The sequence below is a fragment of the Schistocerca cancellata genome, chromosome 1 (assembly GCF_023864275.1).
Source record: "Schistocerca cancellata isolate TAMUIC-IGC-003103 chromosome 1, iqSchCanc2.1, whole genome shotgun sequence".
Classification (NCBI taxonomy): Eukaryota; Metazoa; Arthropoda; class Insecta; order Orthoptera; family Acrididae; genus Schistocerca; species Schistocerca cancellata.
In genome coordinates, this window is record NC_064626.1 from 683928987 (window position 1) to 683954384 (window position 25398).

Below are 25398 nucleotides of genomic sequence, written 5' to 3' on the forward strand. Positions count from 1 at the left end.
GCTGAAGCATCTCTCCAGGGACTGCCAGAGACACATTCTCGCGATATTTAATCGTATTTGGAGCGTAGGCGTGTTCCCGTCGCAATGGCGAGAGGGTGTTATTGTCCCCATCTTGAAGCCCGGTGCGGACCCACTGGCGGTGGACAGCTATCGTCCCCTTACCCTCACCAACGTTTTGTGCAAATTGCTCGAACGTATGATGGGGCGGCGTTTGTGTTGGGTCCTTGAGTCGCGCGGTCTCCTCGCTCCATCCCAGGGTGGCTTCCGTCGGGGCCGGTCTGCAGTGGACAATTTGGTGCGGGTGGAATCTGCTGTCCGTATGGCCTTTGCCCGACGTCAGCATCTCGTTGCTGTGTTTTTCGATCTGCGGAAGGCGTATGACACCACATGGAGGCATCACATCCTCGCCACATTGCATGAGTGGGGTCTTCGTGGTCGGCTCCCGGCTTTTCTTCAAAGCTTTTTATTGCGCCGCTCTTTCCGGGTGCAAGTCGGTGCCACCTCTAGTTCCTCTTACATACAGGAAAATGGGGTTCCGCAGGGCTCGGTGTTGAGCGTCTCCTTATTTTTAGTGGCCATTAATGGTCTGGCTGCAGCAGTGGGGTCGTCGGTGTCTCCTTCTTTGTATGCCGACGACTTCTGCATCTCATTTAGCTCCACAACTACGGGAGTCGCCGAACGCAGGCTGCAAGTCGCCGTTCGCAAGGCAGCATCATGGGCTCTGACTCACGGTTTTCAGTTCTCTGCACCCAAGACTCGAGTTATGCACTTCTGCAGGCATCGGACGGTCCACCCTCATCCTGAACTTTACCTCGACGGCCACGTGCTTGAAATGGTGGACACTTGCCGCTTCTTGGGACTCGTGTTTGATGCCCGACTCACATGGGTTCCTCATGTTACTCAGCTGAAGCAAAAATGCTGGCGGCACCTCAACGCCCTCCGCTGCCTTAGCCACATGTCTTGGGGTGCAGATCGCTGCACGCTGCTGCGGTTGTACAGGGCCCTTGTGCAGTCCCGGCTTGATTATGGGAGCCTGGCCTATGGGTCTGCGTCCCCCTCAGTGTTGAAGTTGTTAGACCCCATACACCACTGTGGGGTTCGGCTTGCAAATGGCGCTTTTCGCACCAGCCCCGTGGATAGTCTACTGGTGGAGGCCGGGGTTCCCCCGCTGCAGATTCGCCGCCATCGTCTGCTCGCCGACTATGCTGTCCACGTACATTGCTCGCCAGGCCATCCCAATCGTCGCCTGCTTTTCCCTGCCATGGTCCTCCATCTGCCCGAACGGCGACCTAGGTCTGGGCTTTCCGTCGCTGTCCGTGTCCAGTCCCTGCTGTCCGAACTGGGGTCATTCCCTCTTCTGCCTCCCTTCTGGGTCCGTACACCTACGCCTCCCTGGTGTTTGTCCCGGCCGTCCGTCCGTCTGGATTTGGCACAGGGACCTAAGGACTCGGTTCCGCCTGTGGCCCTCCGTCGCCGTTTTCTTGCGCTCCTCGAATCATTTCCGGGCCGTGAGCCTGTCTACACTGATGGTTCCCTGGTTGATGGTCGCACTGCCTACGCTTTTGCTCACGCTGCCCATGTTGAGCAACGCTCTTTGCCGGTTGGCTGCAGTATTTTTACTGCAGAGCTGGTGGCCATCTTGTGCGCTCTTGAGCATATGCGTTCCTGCTCAGGTGCGTCCGTCGTCATCTGCAGTGACTCCCTGAGCAGCCTCCAGGCCATCGACCGCTGCTATCCCTCTTCTCCTCTGGTGTCCTCTATTCGGGAGTCTGTTTCCACCATTACCCACTCTGGTCGTTCGGTGGTTTTTGTTTGGACGCCAGGTCACGTTGGCATCCCGGGGAACGAACGTGTTGACAGGCTGGCCAAAGGGGCGATAGACGCCCCAGCTTTGGAGATCGGCCTTACGGCTCGCGACCAGCAGCTGGTGTTGCGCCGTAAGGTGCTTGGGATGTGGGCTGCTGAGTGGCGTGGCATGACAGCCCCGAATAAACTGCGGGCTGTCAAGGAGACGACCGCTGTGTGGCGTTCCTCCCTGCGGGCTTCTCGCAGGGACTCGGTGGTCCTGTGTCGGCTGCGCATCGGCCATACGTACCTGACGCATGGCCATCTCTTGCGTCAGGGGGATCCCCCCCCTGTGTCAGTGTGGGTCCCGGCTGACGGTCGGCCACATTTTGCTGGAGTGTCCTCGACTGCGCACACTCCCGCAATCTTTTAATCTCCCGGGCACTTTGGCTTTGGTTTTATCCGACGATGCCTCCATGGCTGATGACGTTTTAAATTTTCTCTGTGGTAGTCCGTTTTATGGTTCGATTTAGGGAGGTCCTGCACCTTTCCCTTTCTGTGTCTTTTGTCCTTGTGTCTGTTGCTGTTCTCGTCAACCAGTCTCCGGCCGTCTTCCTTTCTTCTGTTTCTTTCTGTCTGGTGTTCCTCTGTCCTGTTCTTGTCTGTAATGTTTGTTGCTCCATTTGTGTTCTTTTAGCGCCTGGGGGGACGTCTCCTCCCCCTTTGGTTTTTACCTGCTCCGTAGATTTTCGGCTCGCCTGATTTTGGAATGGGGGACTGATGACCTTCGTTGTTTAGTCCCCCTTAAACATCCCAACAACCACCACCACCACCAAGGCTGGCGACACCCTGACACATTTCAACCTCGTCGCTTACCTTCAAAGCTTCATAGAAGTTCTGCATAAATTTCAGGATTAGAACCCCTTGAAGGAAAGATGTTGTGCGCTGAATGATTACTCAGACCCGAATCTTTGTCTTCTACGAACAGGTTCTCTACCAACTGAAGTACCCAAGCATGAGTCAAGATGTGTTCTCACTGCTACATTTCTGCCAGAATCTCATCGCCTACTGTCCAAGTTTCACAGAAGTTCCTCTGCAAAACTTGTGGGACTAGCACCTGCAAGAAAATATTTTCAGAGACGTGGCTTAGCCACAGCTTGCGAGATTTTTTCCAGAATGGATTTTCATTCTGCAGTTGAGTGTGCACTGATATGAAACTTCCTAGCAGATTAAAACTATTTGTCAGACCTGGATCTGAACCCTTTCTCTTTCGTGGGCAAGTGCTGTATCAAATTAACTACCCAAGCAAGCCTTATAATCCGTCATCACAGCTTCACTTCCTCCACTACCTGTTATCGTATGTCATAGACATATTATGTAATCTTGAAAAATTGTATGACACTAAGTGGACATTGATATACTCGGCCAGCTTCACAACTGATGCTTGCATGGAAGTAAGTTTCATATCAATGCATACTCCATTGCAGAGTGAAAATTCGTTCTGGAAATGATCCTACAGGCTGTTATAAAGCTACATCTTCACAATATCGATTCTTCCAGGAATGCTAGTCCTCTCAGTTTTGCAGGAGAACTTCTGTGAAGCATGGAAGGTGGGAGGTGAAGTACTGGTGGAAGTAAAGCTGTGAGGATGGGTTGTGAATCGTGGTTGGGTAGCTCAGTTGCCTGTGAAAGGCGGACATCCCGGGTTTGAATCCAAGTATGGCACACAGTTTTAATCTGCAAGGAAGTTTCATTAATTGTACTTTTTGTATTGTATATAACACACAGTACATATCATTTCACCAGTATTGTTCTGTGATTGTTGATTAATGTAGTTTTTAATAGGTAATTAAATTGATACCAGTTACACTTGGTAGGAAAAGAATGAGTCCAAAATTATTAATAACCTATGGTATAACTTTGCTTATATTTGTATTGGCATGCATAAAATTTTCTCCAGCTAAGGCTGCATCTCTATTCTCAAAATCACTGTGACATTTGTTCCTGTTCTAAATACAGTTGTTTCCCAACAATCTGCATTAAAATGAGAGCTTCATGTAATACTATCATCTAATTGGTTTGCATTTACATTTCAACTAATGGGAATTCTTATTTATAACTTGAAACTGCCAAAAATTCATTAACAATTCTTTTAAATGTCTTGATGATTTCACCAACTGAAGTGCCACGCATTTAACTGGGTACCAATGGTAATTTGGCATGATAGATCACACAGTTTGAGGAATGAATGCTTAATTCATTCATATCAGATGTCCACAGAAAAATTCAACCGAATAAGCCCTTAAAATAATTATCTGTGTCTTTTATGACTATAGGGGGACCCACACCACAATATTAAAATACTCAGTATGTATGTATTAATGAAAGAATATCATTATGGAATGATTATACAAAGCTTATTATCATATCACAAAGAGACAACTTTTATCATTAACATGCATTTATTAGGCCATCCTTAATACTGGACCACATGCTTACCATAACTTATGAGCAACTTCGGGAACATTGCATCATTTGCAGTGCCTTGTCCGTTCTTTCAGGTGAACTTGACATCAGTGTGAGTTTGCACATCAGTTTTTTCATTGTACTACATCAAAATGAAGGAATCTGATTTATTCCTTAAATTTTTCCACCATGATTATGATAATCTTAAATGATACAAGGAAATGAAGACCATTATACCTACTAGTTTATCCACACACATATATACTAAGTTCATCATTATGCTCATTTTTACTCCAATTAACTGCCTTACAATCCTCATTTGTGTGAGTGCATCCACTGTAAAATCTGACAAGTCCAAACTGGTTTTCTTCCATATTCTAGACCTATCACTAGTAAATCCTATTTTATCCAGCAAGGATGAATAGACAGTCTTTGCTAATAATGCACAATATTTTGTTGCAAAGTGTGGTTCATTTCTGCAAGTCCCCTGGTATCATCTTACACTAATACATTCTCTTATAGTGTATTTTCTGTTGCATATCTTGTTGCCTCCTTTAGGACTTCTCTGCATTTCCTCATTTCTCTTTCAGCAGTGTTGATCTTCTGTGACTTTGTATTTTTGTTCCCCCACGCCTTTATATTTTATGAAGAAACAAATTGTGTTTGTTGCAGAGCTGCAACTTTTATTATTTACATACCAATGATGTATTTCACCTGATTCAGGCATCTTCAAATTGACTGATATTAGATGCTGTTAGGCACATGGGACACTGAATACAAAAAACACTGTAGCAAGTGATTCCCCTTATCATATATTTGGAAACATAATACGGTGTCCTTTTCGAGGCATGCAACATAGTCTAATGAACACAAAACAGGACCAGGCCTATACAGATCATTTGCTTACGATCTGAGTGTTTTACTTTTGTAAGGGAGATGCTGAGTCACAGATAGGTACAACAAAAAAGACTGTCACAATATAGGCTTTCGACCATCAGGACCTTTGTCGAAAATAAACGAGACACACACACACACACACACACACACACACACATATATATATATATATATATATATATATATATATATATATATATATAATTAAAAAGAAAGATGATGAGACTTACCAAACAAAAGCGCTGGCAGGTCGATAGACACACAAACAAACACAAACATACACACAAAAATCTAGCTTTCGCAACCAACGGTTGCCTCGTCAGGAAAGAGGGAAGGAGAAGGGAAGACAAAAGGATATGGGTTTTAAGGGAGAGGGTAAGGAGTCATTCCAATCCCGGGAGCGGAAAGACTTACCTTAGGGGGAAAAAAGGACAGGTATACACTCGCGCACACACACACATATCCATCCGCATATACACAGACACAAGCAGACATTTGTAAAGGCATACATTTACAAATGTCTGCTTGTGTCTGTGTATATGCGGATGGATATGTGTGTGTGTGCGCGAGTGTATACCTGTCCTTTTTTCCCCCTAAGGTAAGTCTTTCCGCTCCCGGGATTGGAATGACTCCTTACCCTCTCCCTTAAAACCCATATCCTTTTGTCTTCCCTTCTCCTTCCCTCTTTCCTGACGAGGCAACCGTTGGTTGCGAAAGCTAGATTTTTGTGTGTATGTTTGTGTTTGTTTGTGTGTCTATCGACCTGCCAGCGCTTTTGTTTGGTAAGTCTCATCATCTTTCTTTTTAATTATATTTTTCCCACGTGGAATGTTTCCCTCTATTATATATATATATATATATATATATATATATATATATATATATATATATATATATTTAAAAACAAAGATGATGTGACTTACCAAATGAAAGTGCTGGCAGGTCGACAGACACACAAACAAACACAAACATACACACAAAATCCAAGCTTTCGCAACCAACGGTTGCCTCGTCAGGAAAGAGGGAAGGAGAAGGAAAGACAAAAGGATATGGGTTTTAAGGGAGAGGGTAAGGAGTCATTCCAATCCCGGGAGCGGAAAGACTTACCTTAGGGGGAAAAAAGGACAGGTATACACTCGCACACACACACACATATCCATCCACACATACACAGACACAAGCAGACATTTGTAAAGGCAAAGAGTTTGGGCAGAGATGTCAGTCGGGACGAAAGTACAGAGGCAAAGATGATGTTGAAAGACAGGTGAGGTATGAGCGGCGGCAGATTGAAATTAGAAATTAGCGGAGATTGAGGCCTGGCGGATAGCGAGAAGAGAGGATATGCTGAAGGGCAAGTTCCCATCTCCGGAGTTCTGACAGGTTGGTGTTAGTGGGAAGTATCCAGATAACCCGGACGGTGTAACACTGTGCCAAAATGTGCTGGCCGTGCACCAAGGCATGTTTAGCCACAGGGTGATCCTCATTACCAACAAACACTGTCTGCCTGTGTCCATTCATGCGAATGGACAGTTTGTTGCTGGTCATTCCCACATAGAATGCATCACAGTGTAGGCAGGTCAGTTGGTAGATCACGTGGGTGCTTTCACACGTGGCTCTGCCTTTGATTGTGTACACCTTCCGGGTTACAGGACTGGAGTAGGTGGTGGTGGGAGGGTGCATGGGACAGGTTTTACACCGGGGGCGGTTACAAGGGTAGGAGCCAGAGGGTAGGGAAGGTGGTTTGGGGATTTCATAGGGATGAACCAAGAGGTTACGAAGGTTAGGTGGACGGCGGAAAGACACTCTTGGTGGAGTGGGGAGGATTTCATGAAGGATGGATCTCATTTCAGGGCAGGATTCATGAAATCCTCCCCACTCCACCAAGAGTGTCTTTCCGCCGTCCACCTAACCTTCGTAACCTCTTGGTTCATCCCTATGAAATCCCCAAACCACCTTCCCTACCCTCTGGCTCCTACCCTTGTAACCGCCCCCGGTGTAAAACCTGTCCCATGCACCCTCCCACCACCACCTACTCCAGTCCTGTAACCCGGAAGGTGTACACAATCAAAGGCAGAGCCACGTGTGAAAGCACCCACGTGATCTACCAACTGACCTGCCTACACTGTGATGCATTCTATGTGGGAATGACCAGCAACAAACTGTCCATTCGCATGAATGGACACAGGCAGACAGTGTTTGTTGGTAATGAGGATCACCCTGTGGCTAAACATGCCTTGGTGCACGGCCAGCACATTTTGGCACAGTGTTACACCGTCCGGGTTATCTGGATACTTCCCACTAACACCAACCTGTCAGAACTCCGGAGATGGGAACTTGCCCTTCAGCATATCCTCTCTTCTCGCTATCCGCCAGGCCTCAATCTCCGCTAATTTCTAATTTCAATCTGCCGCCGCTCATACCTCACCTGTCTTTCAACATCATCTTTGCCTCTGTACTTTCGTCCCGACTGACATCTCTGCCCAAACTCTTTGCCTTTACAAATGTCTGCTTGTGTCTGTGTATGGGTGGATGGATATGTGTGTGTGTGCGAGTGTATACCTGTCCTTTTTTCCCCCTAAGGTAAGTCTTTCCGCTCCCGGGATTGGAATGACTCCTTACCCTCTCCCTTAAAACCCATATCCTTTTGTCTTTCCTTCTCCTTCCCTCTTTCCTGACGAGGCAACCGTTGGTTGCGAAAGCTTGGATTTTGTGTGTATGTTTGTGTTTGTTTGTGTGTCTGTCGACCTGCCAGCACTTTCATTTGGTAAGTCACATCATCTTTGTTTTTAAATATATTTTTCCTTCGTGGAATGTTTCCTTCTATTATAACCATATATATATATATATATAATAGAGGGAAACATTCCATCATCTTTCTTTATATATATATATATATATATATATATATATATATATATATATATATATATATAATAGAGGGAAACATTCCATCATCTTTCTTATATATATATATATATATATATATATATATATATATATATATATATATATATATATATATATATATATGACTGCAGCCTCTGGCTGCTGAAGTCACAAGATTTCATAATATTGTTACGTTACATCCTGGATTTTCCATTGTTTACTTTTGTAAGAATCAGTTTTCGGCATCTTTTAGAAGAATCAGTAAAATATGAGCAACTACACCTGCATAATGTTTATATGGTGACAGATCTATGTAGGCACAATCCTGTTTTGCATTCATTGGGCTACGTTGCATGTCTCAACAAGGAGACCACACAATGTTTCTGAATGTTTGACGAGGGCAATTATTTGCTGAGACATTTCATATGCTCAGTCTCCCATGTACCTGACACCTTCTAAGATCAGTCAGCTGAAGATGCTGAATCAGGTGAAATGTGTCATTTGTAAATAAATAATAATTTAAGCTCTGCAACCAATACTGTTTGTTTCTTGATCATATATTACTGGTTGCTGTACTATCCGTGCCATAACGTGGAAAAAAAATCTTTGTATTTTATATTGTCTGTTGTCTTGTTTTTCTCCTGAGCCGTAAACTAATTGTTCTTGTTTCCTTCCCCTCTATCAATGTTCGTCTCTCTTCTGCCTGAAGCTGCAGTTTTTCTCCCCTGACCTCTGAAATACCAACTACACCCTCTGCCAAATGTCACTTGGCACATCTTCAAATATTATCTGTTCCTTCTGTTATTTGAATAAGCCCCAGGTTCCAAAATTTAGTTGGCCTATATCCTAGCTGCTGCCTGCAGACACGTATGTAACTCCTCTACTTTTATCTCAAAATAGTTAATCTTTAGTACTTGTCATGAAGTTAATGTAAATGGCATGCAGTCTGCATTTTTTTTTAATAAGCAGACTTTTCAGAAATTATTATGATAAAAAAACTCGTAGTTTAAACAGTCAGTTTGCTTTAATTGCGTGGGAAATTGTGTGTGAAAGTAGCCTTTGAAGTGTATGGGAAGATAAAGTTCAATCATTCATTCATTCGTACAATGTGCTCTGTAAATCACACCATAAAGGAGAGTCTGTAACGATATGAAAAGCATTGCATTATGCATTAACTTGGACAAATAGCCACCATAGGTAATGTCTGTAAAGAATTTGAATATTTACTCATTCATTCATCATGTTCTGTAGATCCCATCTAGAAGGAGAATCTTCAGGGATGTGGATTAAATCGAGATACACATTAATATGAGATGAAGACATCATAGAAACATAATCTGTACACTGTATGAACAATAAACTACCATTATACTGCTTAATGGTGTTTACACTTATGCCGTCTAAATTTAATTCAGTAAATTAGTAAAAAATATCCTTCTTGGAAGTTGCTGCTTATCTACTATTAGTAAATTTATGTTTATTTTATTACAATGATATTTTTCAAGAAAATGTTCTTTTTTAAAATATATATAGAGTGACTCCTGTGAGTAGTACACATTATTACTCATTACAAAGCTTTATAACAAACATTGCTATTTGCCATTTAGCTAACAGAACTTATGAATTCCTGAATCTATATACCCAGTTAATTTGAAGAAACAGTGGCAATCAACTCATATTTTTTATTTTCTTTTGAGCCGGTAGAGATTCCCCGTGGTTATGTAATATGATATGAGCTTTGTTGAATATATTGTCACCATAGTACATAAGATCTTCCTGAACCCAAGATAAGGAGTCAAAGTCTACATAAAAATGATTTTTTGTGGCTTCTGTTGTGATAGTGTACATCACAGTTCAGTTTTAAACTGATTTTTATCATCAGCAACAACGAACAGTCAGGAGTAAAGTGAGCATAAGAATTCCAAGATCCTTAAAAAGGCTTCTTCAAGTTAGATGGTTATTTACTTACCACAATATTCATATTGCTCGTTGCTGCTGAACAAACTTTATTTACTTTAGGTGCACAGCACCAGAACATAATTGCATGAGACGAGAGGGAGTGATAATAAGCAAAATAAGCAAACACCCATGTGTGAAGGTCAGTACAATGGGAGATGTTTCTAAGGGCATAACGTACTGAAATGTGCATCTTGTTTAGTGTATCTGTGTGAACCCCAAGGAATTTTACACACTGTGCTTCATTCAGTGTATGGCTATTAATATATACTTACGGTGCTAAAAGCCATTATTGCTTGTTTGAAATTGCATAATGTGTATCTTTGTGAGATTAAGACTTAAGCTGTTAGATGTGAACCAGTTGTAGGCCAGTTCAGATATAATGGAGCTGTGTCTGTGAGAGTTGAGTATGGACCCTTGGTTAGTGTGCCTGTATCACCAGGCAACATTACAATTTGTGAACTGCCCTTTAAAGTCAATGGCACATCATTTATGTAGGTTAGAAACAAGAGTGACCCCAGTACAGGTACCTGTGGTGGCACTCCATATGTTATGTTCCATTCTGAGGTTATTAGCCTGCCTGAGATATAATCAGTTATGAGACTCTTTGCTTTCTCTTATGGAGGTAGAAAAGTCCATCCATGCATGAGGGATGCCATCAATACCATAAGTCTTCAGTTTGCCAAGTAGAATTTTGTCATTCACCCAGTTGAAGGCATTGGAAAGGTTGCAGAATATGAACATGATAATTTTAACAGATTATGACTAGTGAAAATGTACTCCTGGCAATAAATATAGGACTTAATTCTAGATTGCTTTATGTATATGAGGAGAAATGCAGCTACTGTGGGAGAGGAGAGAGCTATTGCTGCAGCACTCAGCTACTGTTTCTCTACTACTTCGTACTATGCATTCACAGGCCACTATAGTTGTACTTTGTACAGGAAAAATTTAAACTCAGAAAATTATGAAGCTTTCTTAGCTGCATTGCCCCAGAAAATTATACCAGAGGACAATATTGAGTGAAAATAGGCACATCTGCAGGTGGAAGATTTACAGGTGCAGAGCATACAGAGCTGAATGTGCAGGTGCTGCCGTGGTTTATTATGTGTGTTGATTTAAAGGCATACTGAGTTAGTGTTGATCCCCTTCACAAATAATCTGTTAAAAGATTTCCTCATTTTTTAAATATTTTCATCAGTAATTCTGCAGTTATCTTCAGCTACAATCCTTTGCTTTCAGATATCAATATTGTGAACTGAATTACATCTCAGGCTGTGTATTCAGGTGTAATTTTTACAGGTTTAGTTACATTAGCAGAATACAGTTTAACTGCTATGCATATGTCTCAAATAATTAGTTGACATCTTCATTCAAAATATGCTGTAATCTTGCTAGTTTATTGAGGTAATCATATTTTTCCATGCACATTTTTTTTGGATTTTTAGGAAACATTCTCCCTTTATAAAATCTTGTCGTAATTGTTGGAATTTTCTTGTACATGCAAGCAAATGATGGACGTGTTTATAAGAGGCCAACAGGTGAGTATAGTATACACTTCTCTAACCAGAGTGTAGAAAAAGGCCATTACTTTTTTGTTATAAACTTACATTTTCATTTTCAAACATTGTTGATTTATTAATACTTGTGTAACTGAAAGAGCATCATCAGAATTTAATCAGTTTCAAGACTGTGCCCTTAAGCTGTAATACCCTTGCTGTAGCAGTCCTGTTAAATGAATCCAGCTGTTTGTGTTTCATGTATTTGCACTGCTGAAAACACTTCCTTACTAGGTTGTGTTTTCTATATAATATTCTTATAATTTCTTCTCTGTTCATTAAAAAAAAAGAAAGTAAATGATTTTGAATGTGACATGCCAGCTGTTCCTCCACTTCACTGATTTATAACATTTGGACATGGTCTCACCGTATATTTTTGATGTTGCTATTTTTTCTGGAAGACAAAAGAGCTTTTGGTCAAGCTTAATCTTCAGTTTACCCTAAACAATTTTTAAAGAAGAAAGGCCTGTAAACCTTCACCTGGGCGTGATCTTAGTCCCTGTAATCCTTCCATACCAATGTCCAGGTTTCTGCTGGTGATCTCCTTACAGTAAACTGAACTTGATGTTGGTACATTGTTGTCTGTGAACCTACAAATCTTTCCATCATGGAAAGCAGTACTCAAGAAGAGGAAACCCACTAGATGCATTGAGATTCACTCACTCTCAGTGCTTGGCCAACTGATTAATAACAGTTTCCATTTATAGTTTTTTGTTGGAGAAAGTGGAACTACTATGCCACAACCCACAAGGAAAGAATTCACATTAATATCAATTGCCCACTGTGTTTTGTGGAGCAGCAATGTCTACAAGATATGAATACATAGCATCGTGTCCTCCTCACAATCTACTGGGCATAGTCCACTCTTAGCACCCCGAGACGACATGGTAGTGTGTGTGTGTGTGTGTGTGTGTGTGTGTGTGTGTGTGTGTGTGTGTCTACATCTGACAAAGGGTGTGGTCTCTTAACTGAATGATATCTAGCAGCCTTTTTCGTTGTGCCTGTTTGTTACTCAATGCCTCCTCCTACTTTGTAAGTAGGTATTGAGCCTTTCAGATCCTATGTTTTTCATTGTTTGACTTTGTGGATATAGTAATATAAAGTCCTTGGACTAAAAATAATGTAAGGAGTAAAGGTAACAACTCACTGATTAGATGAGCTGCCGAGCTGTCGACAGGCACATAAACGAGACTGTGTACAGTGCTACATTTTGGATTAACCCTTCTCCAGAGCTTTAAAATACACATACATGGCCACATTGTCCCAGATGACTACACTGTGCACTAGACTGGGAGTGAATGGGTGTGACGGGTGGAGTGGGTGAGGGTAGCGAGGGCTGGGGAAGAGTGGCTGACAGCCTGACAGCACAACTGGGAGCAGGTGCACAGAATAGGGAAGTGGCACTGGTAAGTTCATTTTGGCTGCAGGCAAGGGGAGCTGTACTGAGCACTCAGTGACAAGAAAGAGGGGATAGGGAGGGTTGGTTAGAACACAGAAAGTGAGAGGTTGTGGAGAGGAGTGTGAGAAATCAGGGAACCAGGGATAGTGAAAACTGATGCCAGGGGGTTGTGGTGTTGAAGGATATGATGTGAGAACAATTCCCATCTATGTAATTGAGAGAAGCTACAGTGAAAGATGGCTATGTTGTTTCAGCTTGGGATGATATTTGGTGATGGTGCATACACTGGCAGACAGTACCCACAAACCTGTCTACAAATAGTTTTGCATGCCATATCCACAAATGCCCCTAATCTTCTTACCACCATCAGGAACCAGCCACAAAAGAGCACCACATCCCCTCACCCTTATCGCCAGTAAGAGTGACTTAGCCGTACCCTTTACCATGGCTTCTCTGAATTACATAGATAGGAATTGTACTTTCAGCACATCACTTGTCACGTAATGCTCCTGGTATCAGTCTTCACTAGTCCCAGATTGACACCCAGCCCTATCCTGTCCCTGTGACCTTAACTTCATTCATTATGAATTCACACTGTCCTCTCCAGTCTCCTCTTTCTATGTTCCTCTTTCTCCTCCCAGTCTAATTTTTGGCATTGAGGGCTGAGCACAACTGCCTCTACCTGCAGCCAGAATGAGTTGGCCACTGCCACATGCCTATTCCGTGCTTTTGCTCTGTGGTTTCAGCCACTCATCCCCAACCCTCCCTCCCTCCTTCCTGCTTCATTCCTCCCCCTTGCCCATTCTTCCTGAGAGAATCCATCACCACAGCAACAGTGTCAGCACAGAGAAGTCAGCCAGGACAAAATAGACATGCCGGGTGGTGGAGAGAGAGAGAGAGTGAGAGTGAGAGTGAGAGAGAGAGAGAGAGAGAGAGAGTGTGTGTGTGTGTGTGTGTGTGTGTGTGTGTGTGTGTGTAGGGGAGTATGGGTATGAGTATGAGTACTCTTTACCTTTGAGGAAAGATTCGTGTGAAAGTTAGCAATGTTCTCAGTGCCTTAATTATTCATTGAATTGCTATCTTTGCTCCTCAAATTATTCATTGGTATAATCTGATGTTCTAGACACAGTGCTTTTGAGTGGATAAGTTGTATAAAATCCAACCTTTTAATTTTTTATCAGTTTTAATGATGTATATACTGCAGTGTCTGAGCATTAAATTTACACAGTATGTAAAAGAATTGAAATTCTGTGTGTATAAAATGCCGGAAACAATTTTTCACAAGACTGATGATATGTAAAATTTGTTAAAATATTGTGTAAAATGAACCAAAAAATTAAAAAAGAGCATTGGGGGCTAATGTGCAAATTTTAAAACTTTCCCCAGATTTGTGTATTGCCTGATTTCTCCCTAAAATAATAATTTATCAAATAACCAGTTCAATCTGTGGTGTGTGTTGTTCTCCTCATTACAACATTAGAGGCTTTAGTGTATATATTGGCTGTCCGACTCTGTAGCGTAGCATTACCACCTACCACACAGGGGGCCCGGGTTTGATTCCCAGCAGGGGACTGGGTGTCGTGTGTCTTTCATCATCATTGACTTGCAAGTCACCGAAGTGGCGTCAACTAAGAAAGACTAGAATTCCCCCGAATGAGACCTCCCGACCAGCAATGCCATCCAATCATTTCATTTCATATATTCATTACACATCGTTCAAATTAAATTTATTGGTTGAATAAACTGTGCATTTTGATTTTAATTTTTGTGTATATTCTATGTGTGGTAACAGCCAATTCAGGGAACTTTGTTGACAGCATCTCACATACATTTATTATTATTGTTGTTATTGCTACTATTATTATCATTGTTATTATGCAAGTACTTCTTGTGAAGCAATGAAGAAAGCAGTGAAAAGATTTTGTTCTATGTGGATAAGAAACTTTAAAGTTTATTTTGTCATGGAAACAGAGCTTACAATCTTATTGATGACAAAGTGAAAAAGACAGATCACAGTCTGTCCTAAACTGACGAGATGACATTGCACAATACCTCCAAGGATGCCGTCTATACTAGGACATTCACCACCTAACACAAATGGACTTCCCCTTGTGCCATTACAATATCAAACAATTTAAGGAGCAAAGGTAACATCTCACCAAATAGGTGAGGTACTGAATAGTTGATAGATATATATAAACAAGGCTGAGTACGTTGCTAGCTGAGGTGAATCCTTCTTCAGGACTGTAGAGTGAACACACACACACACACACACACACACACACACACACACACACACCCTTGCATGGCTATGTTCTTCAGAGCTTTAGAATATTATACATACACATTGATTTATAGATGGATTTCTATCATTGTTTAAGAGCTATTTTCCAAGGAAAAAATATGCACTGACAAGACTCCAGAAAAGCTATGAACTACAAAAGGAATCAGAATATCATGGACAAAGAAAAGAAAATTATATCTGCAATTGTAGTGTACAAGCCACCACCTTAATTTTTTCAGACTTACGGGGAAAAGTGATATGCTCTTTGAATTCTGACCTTAAACCTCTGTGTGCCACTCCTGAGCACTCCTCTGGTAGCATCTACCACTGGAGTTGGTTAAGCATATCCATAGGCCTCTCACACTACTAATCAATCCCTTGACACAACTTGCTGCTCTTCATTGTATGTTTTCTGTCTCCTCTCTCAATCCAACATCGTAAACATGCCTGACTGATTAGCAGTACTCAAGAAGAGTTCTTGCAACTGTTTTCTAGACCTTTCACAGAGGAATTACATTTCCTTAAGTTTCTACCATTGAATCTTATTGCATGGCATTAGAGTTTCTTACAACTACTTGTATGTAACATTTATCTTTTTTAACACTACAAGATTATTTGTAGGTATTTTATGGTTGTTACTGTTTCTAGTAGTATTTTGCCAATATCATAATTTTACAGTTATGTGTCTATTCACCTATTTATGTGCAATATGTTACATTTATTTAAATTGAGGTCAACTGTGAGTTCTTCCACTTATCATCAGGCCTCTAGGAGACTTTCTGCATTTCTCTACAGTCTTCTGGTATTGTGACCTACCTATAGATAACAGCAACGTCTGTGAACAGCCTCTTGGAGCTTCCAACATTATCCACTAAATATGAAATAACCAATAACAGTGCTCTAATATTCCCTTTGAGTATTCCTGAAATTACCATCACATCTGTTGATTTGAAATGGTCAGGACAAGCAGAAAGGTAGGATTATTTCATATTCCAAGAAATAGTATGCTACTGTAAGAAAAGGGCAACTAAAAAGTGGAAATATTTACATGCTCAGCAAAGTATCTGCAGGTAGTAGTGCCATCTGTCAAGGAGGCACTTGAAACATTTAGCTCTTGCCAGAAGAATATGGGGGAATGTCGCTCAAGTTTAAAAGATTAGTTGACCAACCACTGCATGGGTATGTACAGTCGACAGAACAAAAGCTGTCTACACAGAAAAAGGCTAAGTCCCACATTGGACATTCTCAGTGTGTACAGCCACGTATTAATTTATGCAACACTTTTCCCCCTTGATGTCGATGTTGTATTATAGCAGCATATTGAGGTATTGAATAGGATTGGGGAGAAGAGAAGTTTGTGGCTCAACTTGACTAGAAGAAGGGATCGGTTGGTAGGACATGTTCTGAGGCATCGAGGGATCACAAATTTAGCATTGGAAGGCAGCGTGGAGGGTAAAAATCGTAGAGGGAGACCAAGAGATGAATACACTAAGCAGATTCAGAAGGATGTAGGTTGCAGTAGGTACTGGGAGATGAAGAAGCTTGCACAGGATAGAGTAGCATGGAGAGCTGCATCAAACCAGTCTCAGGACTGAAGACCACAACAACAACAACATTGTTATACCATTCAGACATGCTACATACAAAATTCGAAATTAATACCAATTAACCACTATACAATGTAGTATAGGATATCAATGATGATTGCAAAAAATCTAGCAATTTGATGGGCAGCTGAAAGAGATGTTTGTGTTGCTGTGTGAGTAGCTCACAGTCAGAGTGCTTGGTTCTCACTCACTGAACCAGAGTTCGGGTCTGCTGTATGGCTATATTTTTGTATGTTCCCATCACAGTAGGTGCCAGTGGCCTCTCTGAGGTAGTGTCTCTTTTCTTCTTGACTACAGCACTGGTGCATATTATTTGTAGTCTTTAAGAGAACTATTCTAGTACAGGCTAACAGGAACTATATCTAAAAGCTAACAAAATCTTGGAACAAAATCCATTCAGGTTATTTTAAGGCCATTCATTTCATAGAAGTGAGAGAATGTTGTTATTTTGAGGGGTAAGCGATTTTAGATCAATCAGACTTCTAGCAAAATTCTGCCTTTTATGAAGCTCATATTTCAGTTTTGGGAGAGAGTAACTAATTGAATAATTATTCAGTTCTTTGTCATGAATGAAGCTGGTAATGATATATTTTTTTTATCAAATTCCACAAAAGTTAGCACCATGCTCAACAGCAATCCTTTTGCTCTTTTATTCGAGAACAGTAAAATTTGCTATCACTCTCAATTTTGAAAACGTTTAGGTCCTAATTAAGTTGGCAAAGAAAATGATTTGTCTGTTTGCATAAAACTATTCCCAGACGTAGCAGACAGAATGAGCAGAAAAAATTATTAAGAAGAGATAAGTGTAAGAGAGAATAAATGTTTGATGATGAGCACATAAATTTTGATATTGAAGTGAAATTACAAAGAACTGGAGAAAAATAAGTTCAACTATTCAAAATAATGGCTCTGAATAAGACAGTGGAATTCTATTGGACAGTATTTTTTAAAATTCAGTTATACATGTATAATGATCCAAATGAGTTATCCCTTCCAGTTGACAGTACAAGTGTAGAATACAGTTTTCCAAGGGAAAAGTATGGTTTATTTCTCTGTAAGTTTTAAGAAAAATAGAACTCAATAACATTGGTGGTCTGTGGCTATGACACTACAGATACCAGGTGATGGAATGCACCACTATTTGCCTTAATGCCGTTATAATTTAGTTTGAGAAAGTATTTGAGTTCTGACTTGATACTGTGTTTAATTTACCCAGAGGATATTATCATTACTGAAAATGAGTTCGAATATAGAGGAAAGGAACCTATTACAAGCGAGTTCACTAATATGAGAAATCTAGATTCTGACTAAAATGAGTGTTCAGCTCTGTTGGAAGGTATTAGAACTTATATGCTATTGCAGTCTTTCTCGGTTTATTCCACTGATGAATTCTTCTTGGGTTATCAGTTGAGTGGAGGTGTCGTCATGTCGCAATGTTTCTTCGCCAGAAAATGATGGGTACGAAACGTTGCAAAAAAGACAACGCCACTGCTCAGCTGATAACCTGAGAAGACTTCATCAGTATCAGAACTTAAGTTTTCACAGCACCTGAGGCATAGAGCAGTGACAATAAGACATTTACACAGCTGGATAATGTTGAGAATCCTTGATGTTAAAAGTGTTGAATTTCATTTTTTGAGTGTATGTGATTGTAGGGCTTTAAAATTTGAAGTTGCATAGATGTTGTACCAATGTTCATTTGATTATATTCTTCACAAAGCACTGTTTCATTTGCTATAATGAATTGTCCTTCAAACCAATCATCATAACTAGGAGGCTAGGTTTCTAGTGTAAGATGGCTTATCCTAATATGTGACACTATGGGTATCGTAATACGCAACAATATCACATATTAGAACACGGTATCTCATATTAGGGTATCTTCATCTTGCTACCTCAGTAGCTAGATTCAATCTCATGTTTTTACTAAGTGGTTTGACAATTTTGTAAGTTTTGTGAATCCATCTGATGGTGATCTTGTTGTGCTTACACTTGATGAACATCAAATCACATTTGTGTGATAGACAAAGCAAGAGAAAACAGTGACCACATGATATGTTTATCAACCCATTTCTCACATAAAATACAGTTTCTTGTGTGGAATTCATGGGACTATTTACAATGCATTATCCCCAAGAAATACAAACGTGGTGGGCAAATTACCCAGGTTTGCTAAAATGGCCTATAGAAAATGGGACTCTTCCATGTAACAGGCCTATACTTAGAGACAATGACTTTGCAAGACACCAGGAGTTTGCCATACGAGAAGCAACAGCAGAGTAAATGCGAGTCCAGTTGTTTTCTGGCCAGCTCTGAAAATCAAGAGCCACCTGATGTAGTAAAATCAGCAAATCCTGAAGCTGTGAAACTGCTAACATTGTTTCCATACGGGGAGCATTTGAAATGATTCAAAGAGATGAAAAGCTGTAGCAGATTCAAAGGAGACACAAGTGAAAAAAGAAATAGAAAAAAAAAACCACAGGAAAGAATCTACTAGTTATTCATAGCCTGATACAAATTTGATTGAGGCCAGTGCTTCAGATGTGCAATCTGAAGAAAAAGGTGCCAAATGCATATCCTCCAATGGTAATTTCTTTGAAGACTAACATGGAGGAATGGGCACAGAATGTGTGGAATGCTGTCCTTGGGCTCCTGAAGAATGTTAACTTCAGAAAGAGCTTTAGTATGCCCTGACTGCAATTTTTATGCACAATGAACCCCAAAAATGTTGGAGAAGGAGTAAGGAACAGAACATTATTATTTTATAGTTTGGTTGTTCGTATATTGGTTGATACTGTTTTCTCTGACTGTCTCATATTGGGACACCATTTCTATTTCTATTCAGTGGTAATGTGTTTGATTTTTTTTTTCCAATTTTACATGTATTAAGCAGAACAAATTCAATAAATAAAATGTAAAGTACTATGATTCCATGTAGATTTCTAATTAATAAACATACAGTTGTATCAAATATTGTAATATAAAGTGGAGTAATGTAGGATGAAAAAATGGAAACTCCAAGAAGGAATATCACCAATGTAAGAAAAGATAGATTGCTACTTATCATAAAGAAGACACGTGAAGTTGCAGACAGGCACAATTAAAAGACACGTAAGCCACATCCTTCATCAGTAATACACACACACACACACACACACACACACACACACACACCATTCAGAGACACAAGCAAGTTCACCTCACGCACATGACTGCCAACTCCAGCTTCTCAGGCTGAGATGCTGGAGTTGGCGGTCAGTTGTGCATGAGGTGTGCTTGCTTGTGTGTATGAATGGTGTGTGTCTGTCTTTTACTGATAAAGGCTGCGGCGTAAAACTTTATGTAACAGTCTTTTAATTGTGCCTGTCTGCAACTTAACGTGTCTTCTTTACAGTAAGCAGAAATTTGTCTTTTCCTACTGTGTAGGATGAGAAAAGTTTCACATCAGGGATGTTGCTGGTATGAGGTCCACCCAGCTTTGGCATCAGTTACCTGTCTCATTCGATGAGGCATGGGGGCAGTCAGCCTCTGAAAATGTGTCTCATCGCCTGTGAGACTCTCCCATCTGTCCATCTCTAGGCCTGGAGTTCAGAGTCTGCTAGTGTAAGATCATGTGATGCTTCATTTTGTCCCATAGATTTTCAATGGGATTCAAGTCTGGCATTTGGAACAGGCCAGTCGATCAGGTAGGCATCAGCTTATTGTGAAAACCATTGCTGAACGATTTGACTCATGTGAACCAGTGAGTGATCCTACTGGAACTGAATCACTTCATTTGGACAGTGTACTGAAACCATTATACGGAACAAGTGCCTGAACACTATTTCTCATGGTCTGCATATGCTGAGACATTTCGACAGTAAATGACTGTTTGTGTTATACTTGTCTGTGTTGCATTGTTTTATCATGTTCGGTATACTGTGGCTGCATTTGTGTTATGCTTGCAAAACATCAACAAACAATACAATGTAAAAAAAAATGGCATCAAGGGAATGTGGATCTTCATTACTTCCATCGAAATTCATATTCCTCAAGCACTGCCACTTTGCTGCCATGTAAGTATTTAGGTCTTTTCTTAATTATGTATTCAAGGCAGAAACATCTCGATGTTTCAAACAGATAAAAGTAAGTGTTATAGTGTATAGAGGGTGTTACAAAAAGGTAACATGTGGACATGTGTCCAGAAACGCTTACTTTCCATGTTAGAGCTCATTTTATTACTTCTCTTCAAATCACATTAATCATGGAATGGAAACACACAGCAACAGAACGCACCAGCGTGACTTCAAACATTTTGTTACAGGAAATGTTTCAAAATGTCCTCCGTTAGCGGGGATACATGCATCCACCCTCCGTCGCATGGAATCCCTGATGCGCTGATGCAGCCCTGGAGAATGGCATATTGTATCACAGCCGTCCACAATACGAGCACGAAGAGTCTCTACATTTGGTACCGGGGTTGCGTAGACAAGAGCTTTCCAATGCCCTCATAAATGAAAGTCAAGAGGGTTGAGGTCAGGAGAGCGTGGAGGCCATGGAATTGGTCCACCTCTACCAATCCATCGGCCACCGAACCTGTTGTTGAGAAGCGTACGAACACTTTGACTGAAATGTGCAGGAGCTCCATCGTGCATGAACCACATGTTGTGTCGTACTTGTAAAGGCACATGTTCTAGCAGCACAGGTAGAGTATCCCGTATGAAATCATGATAATGTGTTCCATTGAGCATAGGTGGAAGAACATGGGGCACAATCAAGACATCACCAACAATGCCTGCCCAAACGTTCACAGAAAATCTGTGTTGTTGACGTGATTGCGCAATTGCGTGCGAATTCTCGTCAACCCACACATGTTGATTGTGGAAATTTACAATTTGATCACATTGGAATGAAGCCTCATCCGTAAAGGGAACATTCACATTGAAATGAGGATTCACACATTGTTGGATGAACCATTCGCAGAAGTGTACCTGTGGAGGCCAATCAGCTGCCGATAGTGCCTGCACACGCTGTACATGGTATGGAAACAACTGGTTCTCCCGTAGCACTCTCCATACAGTGACATGGTCAACCTTACCTTGTACAGCAGCAACTTCTCTGACGCTGACATTAGGGTTATCGTCAGCTGCACGAAGAATTGCCTCGTCCATTGCAGGTGTCCTCGCCGTTCTAGGTCTTCCCCAGTCACGGTCATAGGCTGGAATGTTCCGTGCTCCATAAGACGCCGATTAATTGCTTCGAACATCTTCCTGTCGGGACACATTTGTTTTGGAAATCGGTCTCGATACAAACGTACCGTGCCACGGCTATTGCCCCGTGCTAATCCATACATCAATTGGGCATCTGCCAACTCTGCATTTGTAAACATTGCACTGACTGCAAAACCACGTTCGTGATGAACACTAACCTGTTGATGCTACATACTGATGTACTTGATGCTAGTACTGTAGAGCAATGAGTCGCATGTCAACACAAGCACCGAAGTCAACATTACCTTCCTTCAATTGGGCCAACTGGCAGTGAATCGAGGAAGTACAGTACATACTGATGAAACTAAAATGAGCTCTAACATGGAAATTAAGCGTTTCCGGACACATGTCCACATAACATCTTTTCTTTATTTGTGTGTGAGGAATGTTTCCTGAAAGTTTGGCCGTACCTTTTTGTAACACCCTGTGCATAAGGTGATACGTTGTAATTATACACAATCACCAAACATCGAAAAGGTCTATAAATAAAATCATTACATTAAGGGGCTCCGGAACGCCCTATACTTGCAATGTTAAAATAACGCTTATAAATTACATCTTTCCTCACAAAGTATTTGAGGTAGGAAGTTGAACTTTTTACAGATTATTTATTGGAATATGGGCTACAACTTAACACAGGGATTTTACAAAATTTTAGTTCAGTTATTAAAGATGTTTTTTTTTCAATTGTAATGAAAATTCACAACATTTTTTTGCAATTTTTTATTTATATATTCAAAAATATACAGTTTTTTGGAAAAAGGCTGTGTTAAATTATGCAGAAGGTACTGTGTAACATTTACTGAAAATTTGAAACAAATATGTTTGGAAGATCCTTAGAAAACATGTAATTAGTATGAGAAAATAAAAGTTTTGGGAATCGAGCGAAAAAGATTGGATTAACTTTTTAGTGCATTCCAGGTCCATAGGATGGATTATCTTCATCCTCTGCAAACTCCTCCTCCAGCTTCCTCTTGTTCCTCCTCCTGTTTATTCTTGCTTGTATTTGAGCCCCTTAAGAAGGCAAAAAATACACATCTAAAAGTGTGTTACTTATGGCACTGCCACCATTGCCAGCGTGTGTGTTTCATTTTCACAGGTGTGAGCACTACACAAAGAAAGATACGCAAGCTTATCAAGAGATGCGAACAGTTTTGTATTGTTGACTGTACCTGGTAAAACAGTCGATGACAGAAGGGATCCTTCACGATATACAGTCTCTGTAAAAGAATGTCTATAGAAATAAAGACCACTGCACAGTCATTATATAAAAGTATACAAGTATAGATAGAAAAATGCTAAATGAATTACATTTGGCTGTCAAAAGGGCAACCCACGGTTGCTTCATCAGGAAAGAGGGAAGGAGAGGGAAAGACGAAAGGATGTGGGTTTTAAGGGAGAGGGTAAGGAGTCATTCCAATCCCGGGAGTGGAAAGACTTACCTTAGGGGGAAAAAAGGACAGGTATACACTCACGCACACACACACACATATCCATCCGCACATATACAGACACAAGCAGACATATGTAAAGGCAAAGAGTTTGGGCAGAAATGTCAGTTGAGGCGGAAGTACGGAGGCAAAGATGTTGTTGAATGACAGGTGAGGTATGAGCAGCGGCAACTTGAAATTAGCGGAGGTTGAGGCCTGGTGGGTGACGGGAAGAGAGGATATATTGAAGGGCAAGTTCCCATCTCCGGAGTTCTGATAGGTTGGTGTTAGTGGGAAGTGTCCAGATAACTCGGACAGTGTAACACTGTGCCAAGATGTGCTGGCCGTGCACCAAGGCATGTTTAGCCACAGGGTGATCCTCATTACCAACAAACACTGTCTGCCTGTGTCCATTCATGCGAATGGACAGTTTGTTGCTGGTCATTCCCACATAGAAAGCTTCACAGTGTAGGCAGGTCAGTTGGTAAATCACGTGAGTGCTTTCACACGTGGCTCTGCCTTTGAACGTGTACACCTTCCGGGTTACAGGACTGGAGTAGGTGGTGGTGGGAGGGTGCATGGAACAGGTTTTACACCGGGGGCAGTTACAATGGTAGGAGCCAGAGGACAGGGAAGATGGTTTGGGGATTTCATAGGGATGAACCAAGAGGTTACGAAGGTTAGGTGGATGGCGGAAAGACACTTTGGTGGAGTGGGGAGGATTTCATGAAGGATGGATCTCATTTCAGGGCAGGATTTGAGGAAGTCGTATCCCTGCTGGAGAGCCACATTCAGAGTCTGATCCAGTCCCGGAAAGTATCCTGTCACAAGTGGGGCACTTTTGGGGTTCTTCTGTGGGAGGTTCTGGGTTTGAGGGGATGAGGAAGTGGCTCTGGTTATTTGCTTCTGTACCAGGTCGGGAGGGTAGTTGCGGGATGCGAAAGCTGTTTTCAGGTTATTGGTGTAATGGTTCAGGGATTCAGGACTGGAGCAGATTCGTTTGCCATCAAGACCTAGGCTGTAGGGAAGGGACCGTTTGATGTGGAATGGGTGGCAGCTGTCATAAAGGGGGTACTGTTGCTTGTTGGTGGGTTTGATGTGGACGGATGTGTGAAGCTGGCCATTGGACAGATGGAGGTCAACGTCAAGGAAAGTGGCATGGGATTTAGAGTAGGACCAGGTGAATCTGATGGAACCAAAGGAGTTGAGGTTGCAGAGGAAATTCTGGAGTTCTTCTTCACTGTGAATCCAGATTATGAAGATGTCATCAATAAACCTGTTCCAAACTTTGGGTTGGCAGGCCTGGGTAACCAAGAAGGCTTCCTCTTAGTGACCCATAAATAGGTTGGCGTACGAGGGGGCCATCCTGGTACCCATGGCTGTTCCTTTTAATTGTTGGTATGTCTGGCCTTCGAAAGTAAAGAAGTTGTGAGTCAGGATGAAGCTGGCTAAGGTAATGAGGAAAGAGGTTTTAGGTAGGGTGGCAGGTGATCGGCGTGAAAGGAAGTGCTCCATCAAAGATGGTTTCCGGGGGTAACAGACTGGGTAAGGATTCCAGGCGTTCGAGAAAGTGGTTGGTGTCTTTGATGAAGGATGGGAGACTGCATGTAATGGGTTGAAGGTGTTGATCTACGTAGGCAGAGATACGTTCTGTGGGGGCTTGGTAACCAGCTACAATGGGGCGGCCGGGATGATTGGGTTTGTGAATTTTAGGAAGTAGGTAGAAAGTAGGGGTGCGGGGTGTCGGTGGGGTCAGGAGGTCGATTGAAAGTTTTGTAGGGGGCCTAAGGTTCTGAGGATTCCTGAAGCTCCACCTGGACATCAGGAATGGGATTACCTTGGCAAACTTTGTATGTAGTGTTTTCTGAAAGCTGACGCAG

The 25398-nt window shown here is 41.6% G+C and overlaps 1 protein-coding gene across 3 annotated transcripts in view; it reads left to right on the forward strand.

Annotated features, from left to right (window-relative positions):
• LOC126184280 (protein UBASH3A homolog) overlaps positions 1–25398 on the forward strand; it is a 256403-nt gene that overhangs the window by 21626 nt on the left and 209379 nt on the right. The window contains exon 5 of one of the 3 annotated variants that reach the window (XM_049926659.1): positions 11499–11531. The exons of the other annotated variants lie outside the window; for them this stretch is intronic. Within the exon in view, the coding sequence (XP_049782616.1) occupies positions 11499–11531 (33 nt within the window). The remainder of the gene's footprint in view (positions 1–11498; positions 11532–25398) is intronic. 3 annotated transcript variants of the gene reach the window in all.